At 45.5% G+C, this 17,759-nt stretch overlaps 2 protein-coding genes across 2 annotated transcripts in view; both read left to right on the top strand.

The window, feature by feature from the left end:
• The window catches only part of Cckbr (cholecystokinin B receptor), a 41,818-nt gene that overhangs the window by 8,168 nt on the left and 15,891 nt on the right, over positions 1–17,759 (top strand).
• On the top strand, positions 4,420–8,324 carry Cnga4 (cyclic nucleotide gated channel subunit alpha 4). Its single transcript, XM_028858168.2, has 6 exons — positions 4,420–4,592; positions 4,726–4,827; positions 5,012–5,118; positions 5,337–5,982; positions 6,685–7,034; positions 7,533–8,324. The coding sequence occupies exons 1-6, from the start codon at positions 4,531–4,533 to the stop codon at positions 7,988–7,990; spliced, it is 1,725 nt and encodes a 574-aa protein (XP_028714001.1). The 5' UTR covers positions 4,420–4,530; the 3' UTR covers positions 7,991–8,324.

Raw genomic sequence — 17,759 nt, 5'->3', positions numbered from 1 at the left:
CATCTAGGGCTGGAGAGATGGCTCAGCCGTTAAAGGCTAGGCTCACAACCAAAAATATAAGAAACATCTACAAGCAGCATTTAGCATGATTTCTGTGCATAGAGGATGAAAGAACTGAGGGATGATTTTCCAGGAGGAGATGCTGGCTGAAACAAGAGTGAGAAACACTAAGATAGAGAAATAGTTTCCGATAAAGTCTGTTGAAAGTATTATATCACTGTTACCCGATTGTGATCATTATTCGATAGTTAAATAAAATGATGGATGACAGGGAAACATGGGAAAGGAGTTTACAATTTTACTTATGCCACTTTTCTGTAAGCCTAAAATTGGTGGCAAAGGAGGCTGCTCACCTTGTGGCATTCTGGAAGTAAAGGGTTAGATGGAAAATGTCAGAATCCCAATATCCTCTTCAAGGGCATACCCCCATTGGCATGCTACCTGGCTCCCCTTCCTAAAAGTTCTACCCCCCAATAGCTCCATTAGCTACTAACCAACATATAGCCTATAAGTGAACATTCAAGATTCAACCCATAATATTAAGTAACAAACCACTCATAATTACTGGCATAAAACAGAAGGCCTGTTATGCTTCCAGATTCTGTGAAACCACTAAGGTGCAGCAGAAATGGCTTATTTCTGTCCCATGACTTCTGGAGCTTTATATAGGAAACTCATATGTGGGAGTGACTTGAGCTTAGTCACTAGAATATCTAAAACAGTAGTTCTCAACCTTCCTAATGCTGCATTAATTAATAACCCTTTTAATACAGTTCCTCATGGTGTGATGACCTCCAACCATAAAATTCTTCTGTTGCTACTTCATAACTGTAATTTTGCCACTGTTATGAATCATGAAGTAAATATCTGATAGCAGGATATGCTGTGAATATCGCTCTATATAAATAAAGCACTGATTGGCCAGTGACCAGGCAAGAAGTATAGGCAGGACAAGGAGAGAGGAGAATTGGGGGAACAGAAAGAAGGAGGGGGAAACACTGCCAGCCACTGCCAGGACAAGCAGCATGTAAAGATGCCGGTAAACCACGAGCCACGTTGCAAGGCATAGATTTATAGAAATAGGTTAATTTAAAAATATAAGAACAGTTAGCAAGAAGCCTGCCACGGCCATATGGTTTATAAGTAATATAAGCGTCTGAGTGATTATTTTATATGTGGGTTGTGGGACTGCAGGGCTTGTTGGGACCTTGAGAGAAGCTCTCCAGCAACAAAGATATCTGATACATGACCTTCAAAGGGGTCTAGACCCACAGGTTGAGAACTACTCATCTAAAGTCTTCTTCAGTCAGATGTACAATGCCTGGGCTGTGACAACTGAAAGGCTGAACTCAGCTCAGACTTCCAGAGTTTCTCACAATGTGGTGGCCAGGATCTAAAAGAGCAAGGATTCTGAGAGGGAGTTATCACACAAAATACATTCCAAGAGACCCAGAAAGAAGCAACACAGTCTTCAATGATCTAGCCTCAGATCATTATACAGCATCACTTTTCTATGCTCTATCAGTTGACAGTCACAAGTGACAAACATCAAAGAATTTGTGGTCATTTTAAAAAATATCCACTGTGTTACATAAGAGTAAATATTGGTCCCATGTTTTTTGCTGAAAGGACAGAAATGGATGTTGAAAAAGAGTAGGTGGAGGAAGATAAGGGTACAGATGCAGTAGGTTGAAAGTGACTGTAGTGGCTGGAATAAGAATGACCCCCATGGGCTCATATTTTTGAATGTTCAGTTACTAGGGAGTGGAACTATTTGAAAGGATTAAAAAGATTAGTAAGTGTTGCCCTGTTGGAAAAAGTGTGTCACTAGGGGTGGCCTTTGAGGTTCCAAAAGCCCATGCCACTCTCCTCCATCTGTCTATAGATCAGGATGTAGCTCTCAACTACTTCTTCAGCACCATGCCTGCCATGCTCCCTGCTATGGTGGTATTTTATTTGTACTGAAATGTGATTTTAATTGTATGTTAATAAATAAAGTTGCCGGGGGTCAGAGCTATTAGAGCCATAGCAAAAGCTGGGCGTGCACGCCTTTAATCCCAGCACTTGGTAGGCAGAACTAGGTAGATCTCTGTGTGTTCAAGGATACAGCCAGCATTGGAGACACACACCTTTAATCTCAATACCAAAGAAGACCTGGAGGGCTGTACAACAGACAGTGACGAGGCAGTCATGTGGTTGGTTTTACAACCAATGAGAAGGCAGAACAGAAAGTCTATATAAAGACAAACAGACAGGAAGCAGCTCTCTTTTCGGAGAGGTCTCTTGGCTTAAGAGGCTAGCTGCAGCAGGCAGGTAAGGCTCTTAGCTCTGATCTCTTGGCTTTCTTCCTTGCATTGGTTCTGTGTTTCTTATTTAATAAGACAGTTGGTTACATCTACACCCTGCCATGATGATAAATGGACCAAGCCTCTGAAAGTGTAAGCAAGCCCTAATTAAATGCTTTCAGTTTTAAGAGTTGCCATGGTCATGGTGTCTCTTCACAGCATTAGGACAGTAACTAAGACAGTGTGATTGAGGGATAGCAAAGCAGAATTTAGTATGCAGTTAGTTGAGTGGATGATTGATGCTCAGGGGAGTTCATGAGAGTTACTAGAGGTCAAAGCAATTTGGGTGACTAAGATCATCCAGATAGAGTATGGAAGATGGAAAGAGTGAGATCTAAGAGTTCTAGGAAACACTAACCTATAAGGGATGGGCAAAGCAGCTTATAAAATGAGACTAGGAAAGAAACATAAAACCAAGAAATGGTGGCATTACAAAAAGCTATGGATAAAAGCATCTTGAAAACAATTACTTAGGGATGTAGATATTTCTTTCAAGAAACTCCAAAAATATAAATCTGACACTACCCTACTGTCTATTTAAAAAAAATCAAAGTTAATTTCATGACTGATAAAAGTCTCCTGACCTGGCCTCTGCCCACCAGTCAGCCTAATTTTCAGCACTACCTCCCCTTTCTTGTCCCCTCTCTCTTTTTTAAAATTTGGGGGTCAGCAAGATGGCTCAGCAGGAAAAAGCACTTGCTACGCAAGCCTCACTACTCCAGTTTGATCCCTAGATGCATCAACTGACTCTAAAAGTTGTACTCTGACCTCCATAGTCACCGTGGTACATGCACTCTCTCTCTCTCTCTCTCTCTCTCTCTCTCTCTCTCTCTCTCTCTCTCTCTCTCTTTATTCTTCTTTATTTTGTTTTGTTTTTTTGAGACAGTTTCTTTGTCTAGCCTTTGGCTGTCCTGGAACTCACTCTATAGACCAGGCTGGCCTTGAACTCACAGAGATCCACCTGCCTCTTCGAGTGCTGGGATAAAAGGCATGTGCCACCACCGTCTGCCCCCACACATACACATCGCACACTAATTATATTAAATAAAACTTTTAAATATTTTTAAACTATTGATATTCTTCCAGTCACCACAATTTTCCACACCTTTATGCTGTTGCTCACTTCAAACACTCTACCTTGGTGCTGTCCATTCTCCCATTTGTATACTTGACTCAGCTCAGTTGGGACTTTTCCTACAACCATAAAGCCCTCTACATATTCATCTAACAATGCTCGCCAGACTCTTTGTAAGGACTACCCTTGTGTATTTGCCTAAATGCATCCTGCCCTGCTGAACATTCCTCCTACAAGACTGAGCATCTAGGGGATTGTCCCACTCACTTAGCACAGTATTGGTCTGGCATACAGCTGGAATTTAAATGATGACTTCTTGACTAAACAAGATGACAATAGCAACAGGGATATCAACTTGAGGGGGAAAGTATAGGAGATCTGTTTATTTTGTTATGAAAAGAAATGTTTCAACAGGAAAAGTTAAAGAAGTTGAGGGTCCATGAAATACGTGCAATAGCTGGTGGTATTGGGCATGACAGATAATAGGAAAAGAATGCGGGTAAAGTAGCACAAGATGACACACATGTTCCCCAGAACATTAGGTGATATGTATGTAGATTAAGATGTAGCTAATGAAAACACCTCTGATGGGAGAGGCACCTTTTTGTCCCTAGAGACTAGTTTACCACCTGACATGAATGAGCCACTTGGCACATAATTTTTAAATAAATAACTAGGCCCAAACGGAGAAGATACATAAGGTAAAAACAGAATTCAAACCTACATTGAAGGCTGGATCTCCTGACCTTGATACCACAGGCTTAAGGGGAAGGCAAAAAAGAAAAGACAGCAATGAAAACGAAGCTTCCTTCCAAAGCATCCACCTCCCACCATCCCAGGGACCTCATTAAAGGTGTTTAGCTGGGCAGGTGTAAACCAGCCTCAGCCTTGGGAGACAGGGAAGGAAGGGTGTTGGAGCTGTGTTGCCTCCACCCACTCCATACCTGCTAGTCCTAGTTGTGTTGCTAAGAGCTTCAAAGACAGAGAATACACAGCTGGAGCCCCGGGGCAGCCTCCTCCAGGAAGCTAGGCACTAGCCCCACTTTCCCAAGCCACTATAGTCAGAGAAGCACTGGATATTCTACAGGCTTAGGACTAAGCCACAGAGTCATGAGCCAGGACAGCAAAGTGAAGACAACAGAGTCCAGCCCCCCAGCCCCATCCAAAGCCAGGTGAGAAGGCTGCTCCTCTGTGTGGGGGTCTCATCACCTGTCCCTGGGGCCTCCTCCTTCTTGGTGTCCTGGGTCACCACCCAAGCATTGAATGTCTGGTGGATAAATGAAAGGAATCTCTTCTTCCCTACAGGAAGAGGCTGCCTGTCCTAGACCCATCTGGGGATTATTACTACTGGTGGCTAAACACGATGGTCTTCCCAGTCATGTATAACCTCATCATCATTGTATGCAGGTTTGGCAGGGGTGCTAACTGAAGGAGGGGGGCCAAGGAGAAGGGCAGGCCAGGAGGGCAGGGCCTAAGGGAGAGGCATCTTCCCTGGAAGGGCTCAAGGAAGAGTACTGAGGGATCTGTCCTAACAGCCACCTTACACATGGTTGGTACCTTTAAGCCAATCCCTTCTGCCCCTGCCCTGCAGAGCCTGCTTTCCTGACTTGCAGCATAGTTACCTGGTGGCCTGGTTTGTGCTGGACTACACAAGTGACCTGCTGTACCTACTAGACATCGGGGTGCGCTTCCACACAGGTCAGTGAGTTTCTGGGGCTAACCTTTTCCTTAAAGAATGTGTTAAGAAAGCAGCTACCTCTAGGACTGCTCTGTCATGTGCTTCTGTGCTTGACAGTGCCACAATGCTCACTCCAGAAACTGTAGAGAGGGCTATGCCTCATGTGTGGCCTGTCATACCTGGCCTGTCCCCAACCTGCCCACAGTTGACCCTAGCCCATCTTCTCCTTTCTTCCTAGGATTCCTAGAGCAGGGCATCCTGGTGGTGGACAAAGGCATGATCGCCAGTCGCTATGTCCGCACCTGGAGCTTCCTGTTGGACCTGGCTTCCCTGGTCCCCACAGATGCAGCCTATGTGCGCCTGGGCCCCCACATTCCCACACTCAGGCTAAATCGCTTTCTCCGGGTGCCCCGCCTCTTTGAGGCCTTTGACCGCACAGAGACCCGCACAGCTTACCCAAATGCCTTCCGCATCGCCAAGCTGATGCTCTACATCTTCGTTGTCATCCATTGGAACAGCTGCTTATACTTTGCCCTGTCCAGGTACCTGGGCTTCGGACGGGATGCATGGGTATACCCGGATCCCGCGCAGCCTGGCTTTGAGCGCTTGCGGCGCCAGTATCTCTACAGCTTCTATTTCTCCACTCTGATTCTGACCACTGTGGGCGACACGCCACTCCCAGCCCGGGAGGAAGAGTACCTCTTCATGGTGGGTGACTTCCTGCTGGCCGTCATGGGTTTCGCCACCATCATGGGTAGCATGAGCTCTGTCATTTACAACATGAACACTGCAGATGCAGCGTTCTACCCAGACCACGCTCTGGTAAAGAAGTACATGAAGCTGCAGCGTGTCAACCGGAGGTTGGAGCGGCGAGTTATTGACTGGTGAGAGGGCTGGTTGCAGAGACAGCCAGGGGGAGGTCTGCCTTAGGACCTGAGCCCAGTGACTGTTCTTCTTCCCTACCGGCTATACCAGGCAGCTGGAAGGTAGCATTCATTGGTAGGTCTGCCGGATAGGGCTTAGAAAGTGGTGTCTTCCACTGAGGGAATCTGGACACGGGGAAAAGACTGACGAAGAGAGGAATCTGTGTACAAGAGTTGACACAGAGACCAGAGAATGGGAGCTGCCACTGCCTGGGAGGACTTTGAAAGGAGTGGGTGGAGAGGGGAACTATCCAGTCAGGAGATGGCCAACAGATGGTTGATTATATCATAATAATGCAAACTATGTTCTGAATAAAAGGAAATGTCTCCAAGTCAGAGAGCCACCACAAAGCCTGTCTGAGAGGGTGGGAGCTTGCTGACGAAAGCAGCTCCATGTGGAAGTGGTATCAGACACTGTGGCTGGGTGTGGGGGTGTGGGGGGCCTGACAGGAGGTAAAGGAGTGGTAAGTGCCTCCACACCTTGGAGGAAGTAGAAAAGATCATGTCTGTAACCAAGAAAGGGGACCAGAAAATGTGTGGTACTCCCATTGATCTTATGAGAACTCGGTGTGGCTGGGTTCTTGGCAGAGCTGAGTCCTGATGGAGTGGGTGGAGGCAGACACACGGAGTTCTGGTGCAGAAACGGTACTGCCTTTCTCCCAGGTACCAGCACCTGCAGATCAACAAGAAGATGACCAACGAGGTAGCCATCTTGCAGCACTTGCCTGAGCGGCTGCGGGCAGAGGTGGCTGTGTCCGTCCACCTGTCTACCCTGAGCCGAGTCCAGATCTTCCAGAACTGTGAAGCCAGCCTGCTGGAAGAGCTGGTGCTGAAGCTGCAGCCCCAGACCTACTCACCAGGAGAGTATGTCTGCCGCAAAGGGGACATTGGCCGAGAGATGTACATCATCCGGGAGGGCCAGCTGGCTGTGGTGGCGGACGATGGTGTCACACAGTATGCTGTGCTTGGTGCGGGACTCTACTTTGGGGAGATCAGTATCATCAACATCAAAGGTGAGTCCTCGAGAGGACGTGCTAGGGACAGGGCTGGGCAGGGGAATGGGAATGGCAGAACCCTAAGACAAGATGGTACTTCGGGGTGCATAGATTTAAAAGATCTGGCCATTGTCTGAGTCCTCCTACAGGACTCAGGAGAGAAGTAGGATATAGATTATGTGTTCCCCGAGGAAGAGCTGAGCCAGGGTCAGTGGGTGGGGTGGAGTCTTAGAAAACAAAGCAGATGTGTTCCATGGGCACGGGTGGAAGTGCCAACAGACCATCTGAAAGTTACTGCGGCAGTCATGGTGTTATGTCACTACCCCATTAAATATCTATCAAGGCAGGTTAATGATAAGCACAGGGCTTGGTCACCAGCACATTACTAAATGAAAGAATGAAACAGAAAAAGAGGTTCAGAAGCACCAATATGGGGGTTATATCCTGGTTCAGGAGTGAAATGTCACCTTCTTGTCCCTACTAACTACTCTCTCCACATCTGCCCTTGGACCACAGGGAACATGTCTGGAAACCGACGAACAGCCAACATCAAGAGCCTAGGTTATTCGGACCTATTCTGCCTCAGCAAGGAGGATCTGCGGGAGGTATTGAGTGAGTATCCACAGGCGCAGGCCGTCATGGAGGAGAAGGGCCGTGAGATCCTGCTCAAAATGAATAAGTTGGACGTGAATGCTGAGGCAGCTGAGATCGCCCTCCAGGAGGCCACAGAGTCTCGGCTCAAAGGCCTCGACCAGCAGCTGGATGATCTACAGACCAAGTTTGCTCGCCTACTAGCTGAGCTGGAGTCCAGCGCACTGAAGATCGCTTACCGAATCGAAAGGCTGGAGTGGCAGACCAGAGAGTGGCCAATGCCAGAGGACCTGGCTGAGGCTGATGATGAGGCTGAGCCTGGGGAAGGAACTTCCAAGGATGGAGAGGGAAAGCCTGACCAGGAGGGACCCTCAGGCATATAGAATGACCCCATCCTGACCCCAGGACTCCCAGCTCTAAGTGAATCCAGAATGGTAGGAAAGCTTGCCTACAGAAACTGTCAACCTATTTGTTAGGTCACAGAGACTTAGGTAAATTGGCCTATAGATGCCTAGCTAGAGATGTGAGTTATAGCATACATTTGGCCCACACTTACCAGAACACACACACACACACACACACACACACACACACACACACACACCACACCACACCACACAACGCACTGGCTCAAGACTGTGAGTTCCACATAAAATGTTCCTGTCTTCTGCGCACATGCACATTCTCACAAGCAAAGCTATGACTTGTACCCACTTAACCCACAATCACAGAGAATGATGAATGCACTGGTGGTGTTAGGGTAACCTTGCTACATTTAAAGAGGCTTTGGTATAGGATAAGGACAGTGTTGGAGCTACAGGGAAAGAAGTCTGATATAATGTCTGAACTATGGTCACTCTAGGTCACCACTTCAGCTGCGTCAGGGCATGGCCAGACTTCAGGTCTGAGCTGTGCCAGGTGGTGTTGTAAAATGAACCTGATGTGTAACTTAGGGATATAACTGAAGGGTAAGTGTCATTATCTGGAGAGATTAAGAGGGTTATTGCACTTTAAAACATTTTAAAATACGTAATTATTTTGTGATGTATTAATAAAATGTAAGGTTCATAGATTGGCACTGGGTTTATCTCATTCTTCTCTATGTTGCCAGAGCTCAAACTGCCTGGTACATAGTAGGTACACACATATATATTTGATAACCAAAGTGAGGAGACCCTAAACATAGAAGCCCAGTGATGGAAGAAGATAAAAGCCAGTTCTCAAGAGCCTTTTCTACCATCTCTGCCTCAAGTCATATTGAACTAGAGTGGGTAGGTAAGATGTAAATGGTTTCATCACATACCTGATGGACTTAGGGAGAGGAAAATAAGCTTATGGTTGGTACAGTGGGATACACACACTTGACCCCATCGTGGGCTCTGTCAGAATGGGTGACTCTTGCCACACATAGAATCCTCATCTATAGCAACACAAGCACAGTGATAATGGACCAGCTTCAACCCTCTGGATGCAGGACAGTAAAGTTTCAAGGCCAGATGTGCATCTTCTTCTGCCTCTGTTCTTCTAGGATGAGGGGTGTGGTGTCACCATATGGGGTCCTCTAGAGGTGGAGCAGTTCCCATCACTGTATTGAAAACAGTGCTTTCACAGTTTGGGATTGTGCTGGGTAGAGGCAGCTTAGAACACAAAAGTTGATTGTTTTAGTCTAAAAACCTTAGTATGTAACAAGTATCAAGTGAGATACTTCTGTGTGTGGCAAGAAATGTTCTTGAAATAGTCACTGGGGTGCTGCACGTTTCATCCCTCATCTCCGTCTTAGGAGATTACTGAAATGTTCGCATCCCCTGAATATAAAGCTCTTTGGATTGCAGCGTCCAAACCAGGAATCAGCAGAAACCTCTGCTCCATTTATGAAAGCCAGTTCCCTTAGGACCTCACCAACAATTCATTCAGAAGCAAATGTTCCCATCTGTCTACACAGGCTTAGAGTAGAGAGAGCCCAAACTTCTGGACCTGAGGGTGGAATATTTCTTAAGACTAATTAAAGGAACAGGAATTGAAGAGTTTGTTAGGTTTTTTTTTTTTAACTTGCTGTAAGATCTTACCACAAACTTCACAGCCTAAAACAGCACCACTTATTACCTCACAGCTGACTCAGATGTCAGCTGGACTGGGCTCTTAGCTGCAGGCTTTGGGGAAGAATCTGCTTCCAGATTCATTCCAGCTATTGGCAGAATTTGTCCCTCTTGACTGTAGGACTCAGCTCTCTAGTTTTCTGAGGCATGCCTCCTTTAAGCACTGCCCCCACCCCCACCTCCACCTTTTCCCCCAAAACATCCCACTTCTAGGGACCAAGCAAACTAAAGGCTATTGTCACAGGCTTTTTCTTTTGGACCACCAGACAGCTCCCAAATCATGACACAGAGACTTATTATTAATTATGAATGCTTGGCCTTATCTGAGCTCTTATTTCAATCTGTTTCTCTTTGTTTTGCCTTGGGCTCGCTCTCTCTCTCTCTCTCTCTCTCTCTCTCTCTCTCTCTCTCTCTCTCTCTTTCTATATATGTATTCCATGTCTGGCTGGCTGGCAGCTACCTGGCTTCTGGCCCCAGGCATGTCTCTCTTTTGCTCCCTCATTTTCTTCTTCTTCCCTCTTCTTCTCGAGCCTAGATTTCTCCTCCTACTTATTCTCTCTGCCCACCAGCCCCACCTATCCCTCTCCTGCCTGGCTATTGGCCATTCAGCTTTATTAGACTCATCAGGTGCTTTAGGCAGGCAAGGTGAAACAGCAACATATCTTTACATAATTAAACAAATGCAGCACATCTTTGCATAATTAAAACAGACAAATGTAACACATCTTTACATAGTTAAATATTCCACAACAGGCTCTTCTTCATGGGGCCCCATCAGATTAGGCCAAGTCAGCCTGAATAATGCAGAATATTTTCTCTGTTTCAAGGTTAACCAACTATTAATTTTAATTACACCTGCCAAGCTCCCTTTGCCATATTCAGAAGACAAAAGCAATAACAGCCAATTTTCTGCCTACTATAATCTTTTGGGAGGAAGCAACTTGGATCCCACTTTCACAGAGGGCACAGAATAGGAAGAACTCAGAGTTGAGTCTTGGAAACTAGAGAATGATCACAGTCTCTTGAAGCACAGGAGCCTCAGAGTGCACCCCCTAAACGAGTATAAGCTTGACCCAAGGACATCCCCATCAGCCCTATCAGAAGATGACAAACTCTGCCCAGATGGCCAGAGACATTTGCAAGACCCTGAGTTGGGGAAGAGAAAACAGCCAGGAATCCATAAAATACAGCTGAGATCAAATCCTCTGAAAGTTAGATGGTTAGAAACTTTAATGAAACTTGTAAAACCCACAGTATATACAGTATTTTTCACACTGGTAGAGGCATTGGTGACTGCAATACATATGTTTTACTCTTTGGTTCTTATAACAGTATTAGGAAGCTTATTATTATGCTCATTCTTTCCAGATCAGGAAACTGGAGCCCATAGAACAACTGAAAAATACTAGTTTTGATTTTTTTTTGAGAAGTTACTTTATAACATGTTCTGGGCCACATGCATTGTCTCAGTTCATCATTTTTATCTCCATGTTTAAAAGAGGAAACTGAGGCAATGGGATTAAATAGCACACCCCTAATCACTGGGCTCCTAACTCACGTGAAAGGAAACCTAGATTTGTCATTTTTATTTTATTTTATTTATTTGTGAAGGAAAGAGATAACCTCAGCTTGGGGCTAAAGCCATTCAAGCTCCCTCCTTTGCAGGGAGCAGTGCTTTTGATCAGTCACTATGGTAACCAGGGGAGACCAAGTCATTCCTGTGAAGCAAAGCTGCGACCCGACTCCACCGACAAGGCTGCCCATTGTGATGAAATACGATCTCAAGGATGCAGGCACAAATGCGGGAACCACCTGCTATGCTGGAGAAGCGGGGGAGAGGGCAAATGTCTACACACCTACATCATGTGTGCTGCTAGATTTGCACCAAAGTGTCAAAATATGTCAAGGGCTTTCCTGCTGAGATCATGGCTGCCTTGAGGTTTAGCTCTCCTCTCTTCTAACAGACCTAGGGCCTCATCATCTTCTCTTCAAGAGTCATGAATGCAGGATACTGCTGGCTGAAATTCAGGGTGTTCACCCCCTCCTATTTTTCCGGTTAGCTACTCTCCTGCAGAAAAATTATCAGCCCATGCGCGGCCCCCCACCCCCACCCCCGCTTCTGTTTTCTTTATTTCTTTGTGTTTGACTGCTAACCCTGAAAGACATGAAAACAACTTCTCAAGCTTGGAAAGGAATCAGACTTGTAGGGAGACTGGCTATCCACCCTGAGGTAAGAACTAATGCAAGCTCTAACAACAGGAGACAAAGTGGGTGGATTCTTGCTTGGGGCTCAGAGAGTTTAGCTTGAGTCTGGAATCAGGGATGGATTGTCCAGCCGGGATCAAACACAGGGCTCAAGTCAGGGAACCTGTTAAGCCAGACTGAAATACAGCCGGTGAGACAGAGCATGTGATTGTAGCCAATCAGACTTGAGGTTTGCTTCTGAAGTAGCGCTTACTAGCTGGGAACCCCTCAGCCTGTTCTACAAAATCTTTCCGAGCTATTGAGGGCAAATGCTAGAGACTTAAAATGTGAATTGATTTATGAATGTAAAATTCCCACAAGCACCTGGAAGATAGCGATTTTTCCATAATGAAAACCATCTATCACTATCACTCATGTGCCTCTACCTGTGATTTTGCTTTTAAGCATTCTAGCTCCTGTGGGCCCAAGAGTCTGTGGCCTCTGAGCTCTTCAGGTAGTACCAGATCTGGCCAGCAGAGGGTGCCCGGTTCTTCCTCCCCTTACGACCCTCTTCCAAGCTTCAGAATTACATTACTTTGAAAAACTAGGGGAAATACCCAGGAAGAAATGAAATTTGAGGCCGAAGGATAATATTGGAGGGAATTGTGGTCCTGAATAATCAGTGGATACACTTGTTAAGACTTTTTAAAAAATTTTTAGATTTATTGTTTTGTTTTATGTGTATGTACATGTATGTATGTCTGTATGTATGTGCCTGGTACCCTTAGAGGTAAGAAGAGGACTTCAGATGCCCTGGAAATGGAGTTACAGGGGGTTATGAGGCACCATGTGAGAGCTGGGAGCTGAGCCCAGATTCTCTACAAGATTAACAAATTAACAAGTACCCTCCGAATCTCAGTCTGTTGCTCTCAGCCTTCTCCCTTCACCAGCAGGTTCCATAGGAGCGCCAGAAGCTAATAATTTGGGGACATTCTTGGAAGCTCTCTCTGAGTGGCTTTCCTTTGGCTCTACTAGCTCTCAAGTGAGGCCTTGACCTGGTAGATCTCTGGCCTTCATTGACCACTTTTGAGGGTCCAGTCTGACACCAAGTGTGATCAGTCAGCCAAAGACACCTTGGCACGTGGCTCTGCTCTCCCCCAGGATGAGTTCGGGGACCTGGAAGGCCAGTGCTGCCCCTGATTTCTTCCCTCTGCCCAACATTACTGCCTGCTCTGACTCCAGCTGGCTGCCTTCCCAGCCATTTTCCTCTTTGTTTAATTATGCCAAGAGAAGAGCCTCCTGTGTGGGCAGGGATTGCGTAGGCAGGAGCTCAACACGGAAGCATATCCACGTATCATAGAAATGCAGAGAGAGCCTTGAAAGGTGCAGACTAGAGAGAAGGCAACCTAATCATACCCAGAGAAAAGGACTTAGGAGTTGGGGAAAGGGGTAAGCTAGAAAGCCCCGGGACTAAGATGCAATTTATCTCCTGTGTGGACCTAAACTCGGTGTGTGTGTGTGTGTGTGTGTGTGTGTGTGTGTGTGTGTCTTAGAGCTTATTACATGACCCTGACTCTACTCTGTGTGTGAATGGTAGGCTTCTCAAATAAACCACTAGTATTTTGAGGACCTGTCAGCTGCTTAGAACTGTAAGTATCTTGTCCCACAGGTTGTCTGCCTGAGTATTAGGTATTCTTCTCTCTTTGGCTGCTTTTTCTGAGCATTTACTAAAGTTCACCTACCTCAGTTGTGATATTGAATATTGAATGGAGGATCATACCTGTGTTACTGGGTCAGAGCATGCCTGGGAAATATAAATTGTTCTAACCACGAGAGTCAAATTTAGTGGCCCAGAAGCCCCAAGGCCCAAAATAAAAGCCAAATACAACCTTGGCAGGTCAAGACTTGAGTTACAACAGCTTCTCTCAGCTGGAACCTGGCTCTGCTCAGGACATCATGTGGTTTGACATGCTTCTTGAGCACGTGGGTTTCTGACCGATTCTAGCATGAGGATCCAAGCCTTGCCTCTGAATGTTCATACTGACTTTGCAGCCTCTTTCTTGTTCTTATCTAAACCCTCCCTGTTTCCTGGCCCTGTACAACCTTCTCTCCAAACCCTGGAAGGCCCTTGGCCTGGATAGAATTTCCTCATTTGGAGTAATGAACATCTATCCCTTTAACACATTTTCACCCCCTTCCTATCTCACCCAGGGAAATCCCTCTTCTCCACAGTAGCTATTAGTTTTATTTTTCTATTTATAAAGCACTTCATTGGCTGAGAATGTAGCTCAGTGGTAGAGTGTTTGTCCAGCCATGAGCAAGGCCCTAAGTTTAATCTTTAACACTGCTGAACTAATTAACTGAACAACTTTTACTAGATCGGAGTTTTCACAGGATTTCCTGACCATTACCTCCGTTACCCAGCAGTAGTCAGAGGAGAGGAGATTAGCATGGTGCAGAGATGAGACCAACATGCTATGCAAAAGAAATTATCGACTGTGATGAGCTACACTTCAGCGTCTTGATCACCATTCTTAAGGACTGTCTTCAATGGCTTTCTGTCTGGACTGTTTCTTTGGTGAGGGGGTGTCACAGAGTTTGACCATGCTCCAGTGAGTGTATGGTTAACCCCAAATAGACTTGGTGTATTTGTTTTCTTTTGTTGGGGGGGAGAGCCTGGGAGGAATAGGAATCAAGTGTCATCAGGGTGTGTTGTATGAAATGCCCAAATAATCAATAAAAATATTATGTTTGAAAAGAAAGTTACCATCAAACAAGAGGAAGTGAAAAGATTATAAGAGCCAGAGGTGGTAGGTAGGCAAAAGGAAATGGCCTCTTTCAGACACAACAAGGCTGGTGCACTAATGAACTCACAGGCCATGTTTTTTGTGTGCTTTTGGTTGGTTGGTTGGTTGGTTTTGGTTTGTTTTGGCATTTTTGTCTTTGTTTTGATTTGGATTTTTTTTTTGAGAGAGAGAGAGATAAAGAACATGAAGTTGGGTGGAAACAGGGTGTGTAGGTTCTGAGAGGAGTTGGGGGAGGGAAAGAATATGAACAAAATATAAAAATGGAAATAATTTAAACCTCTATTAAAAAGAAAAAAGAGAAATGTTCAGCAATTCAAGGTTCCTGAAGCTAAGTATGACCCTTCATTTACAGCCAAGCTCTGAGTATAAGAATGAGGAAAGATATTTTAAAAAGTAAAGAGGCCTTTGATCCCAGCACTCAGGGGGCAGAGGCAGTTGGATCTCTGTGAGTTCGAGGCCAGTCTGGGCTACAGGGTGAGTTCCAGGACAGGCTCCAAAGCTACACAGAGAAACCTTGTCTCAAAAATCAAAAAACAAAAACAAACAAACAAAAAAAAAAAAAAAACAGGGAAAAAAGTAATGAAAGGAGTATGGAGGGCTGAAGAGATGGCTCAGCGGGAAGAGGGCTTGTCACTCAAGCATGGGGGCCTGGCTTGCGATCCCCGGATCTTTGACACAGCAGTGTGTGTCTGTAGTCACAGCCCACCCACAGTGAGATTCCACTCAGAGACACGTGACTCCCAGAAATGTGTGGACCAGCTAGCCTATGCAGTGACAAACAAGAAGAAACCCAGTCTCCAACAAAATGAAAGGTGAGGACTAACACCCAAGGTGACTTCTGGCCTCCACACCCATGCCAAGGCACATGAGTGCCAGAACCCACAGGAATGCATTTCCTCACACATATACACAAATCTCTCTCTCTCTCTCTCTCTCTCTCTCTCTCTCTCTCTCTCTTTCTCTCTCTCTCTCATACACACACACACACACACACACACACACACACACACACACATACTCACAAAGATTTCTAAAAAAGATGTATGGGAAAAGGTATGAGAAACCGTTAGAGAATGGGCATGCCCTAACAAAATATCACAGACTGGGTAGCTTAAATAATAGGAATAAATTTGTTTACAGTCTTAAGCTACATGTCTTAGTCTAGGTACCAGCAGATTCCACTTTTTTTGATGGTTATTTCTAGTCTGAAAACACTTGCCTTCTCATTGTGCCCCATGTGACTGGTCATACCTGTGTGTGCAGAGGGAGGGGAGAAGGAAAGGGAGATAGATATCTGGATATCTGATCTCCTTCTCTTAGGAAGAGCTCTCCGGATCCTTTAGGACCATATTTAAATCTTCCTTACCCCCTTCAAAGCTTCTCTCCCTCTTACAGGCCGTGTTTTGCAGGTTGGGGCCCACAGTCACCAATGCTGTTTTCTCTCTCTCTCTCTCTCTCTCTCTCTCTCTCTCTCTCTCTCTCTCTCTCTCTCGACTCTCCACTCCCTGAAGTTACAAATTTCACTGTGCTCTCCACTTCCCTTCACCGCCGAGGATAGCCAAGGTGTCTGCAGCCCCTCTCTGCTCTCTTTAGGTTTGTCACACCCCTCACAGTTCCTTCCCTGTACCAGCTTAGAGTCTGTGTCCCAGGATTTTGCTCTTGTCCCTGTGTTTTTCTGTCCTACCCATCTAAGTAGAGTCTTACCTCTGAAAATCTGAGCCATCAACATCCCCAGCTAAACTGCAGAAGAAAATTAAACTCTACTGCTGAAAAAAAAAAAATTCTACTCTCCAGGGGGCCCTCCCTACTGTCCTACAGACTTACTGCATCCCTCTGCTCTCCACTTCCACCCGCTATTACATTTAGGTTTTGTTGGTTTTGTGTTTTCTTCCTTTCCTTTTTAACTCTTATGGGTAGGGTGATAGCTGTGTAGGTATGAGGACCTGAGTTCAAATCCTAAGACCACACACAAAGCCAAGTTCAGCCGCACACGTCTGCAATTCCAGTGTTCCTACTCCAGATGGAAGACAGGGAAAATCCTCAAAAACTTGGGGGCCAGCTGCCCTGATATACACACTGGAGAACAAGAAGAGACCTTGTCTCCAATGAGGTGGAAGACAAGGACAGACATCTGAAATTGTTCTCTGACCTCCACACAGGAGCTGTGGCATGTGTGTACACATCCTCAATACAGAGAGAGAGAGAGAGAGAGAGAGAGAGAGAGAGAGAGAGAGAGAGAGAGAGAGAGAGAGAGAGAACAGTCCATATTTCTGGAGTACACCAAAGCCACAAATCTACTCTATTAGTTAAGATTCCAATTACGTTGCTATGGCAATAATGAAAAAATTAAAGAGACTTGAGAGTGTGGAGGGTTGTTTTTATGCAGAAGAACTGAAGATGGCAAAAATCATTTCAGAGTAGAGAACATCCAGGCTTCTTTCTCTCTGTCACCCTCACACCTCTCCCACATTCCTTCCACGAATCATCAGAGGTGACTTGCCCTCCCAGCTACAGTCAGCCTGCAAGAAGGGAGGGGTCTGCTTCTCCCCATCAACACCTACATCTAAAAGCCTTGCATTGTCTTTCAGGCATAGACACTATCATAGCCATAAAGCCACATTTTACTGCAGAAAAACAAAGAAAACATAGTTGTTAGCTAGCTGCTCACAACTTTGTTACAACCTTCCACTTCCGGTCTCCTTTCACACTTGACATTGAGATTGAGTCTCTACTCCTATCACAAGCTAAGGTCTTCTACTCTTCTCTAGCATCCGTTCTCCTTGTCTTCTCAGAAATCTGACATCGTGGACTAACCCTCTACATCCTTTCAGCCACATCTTAGGTCTTCTCTGTACTGGAATCATTCCATCTGAAAACAAAGTTTGAAAGTTCAGACTAAAACTAAACTCCTTCTTTCCACATTCTTCACTAATTCTTTCCATTCCTTGATGATCACATTTCTAATACAACTTCCTGAAATCAGTCACTCCACTTCCTCCAGGCAATTCAGGTTTAGTATACCTACCTATTTTCTGCCTCAAAGACCAACAAAATGGCTCTTCCTG

Source organism: Peromyscus leucopus, chromosome 1, assembly GCF_004664715.2.
Source record: "Peromyscus leucopus breed LL Stock chromosome 1, UCI_PerLeu_2.1, whole genome shotgun sequence".
In the NCBI taxonomy this organism is placed as follows: Eukaryota; Metazoa; Chordata; class Mammalia; order Rodentia; family Cricetidae; genus Peromyscus; species Peromyscus leucopus.
Note: the sequence above shows the minus strand (reverse complement) of the source record. Positions and strands in the feature narration are given on the sequence as shown.

Excerpts from the sequence above, each read along its gene's own strand:
- Cnga4 (XM_028858168.2), top strand. The coding sequence starts at position 4,531 with ATGAGCCAGGACAGCAAAGTGAAGACAACAGAGTCCAGCCCCCCAGCC. Across the intron at positions 4,593-4,725 it reads CCAGCCCCATCCAAAGCCAG|GAAGAGGCTGCCTGTCCTAG; the intron begins GTGAGAAGGCTG and ends TCTTCCCTACAG. Across the intron at positions 4,828-5,011 it reads CTCATCATCATTGTATGCAG|AGCCTGCTTTCCTGACTTGC; the intron begins GTTTGGCAGGGG and ends CCTGCCCTGCAG.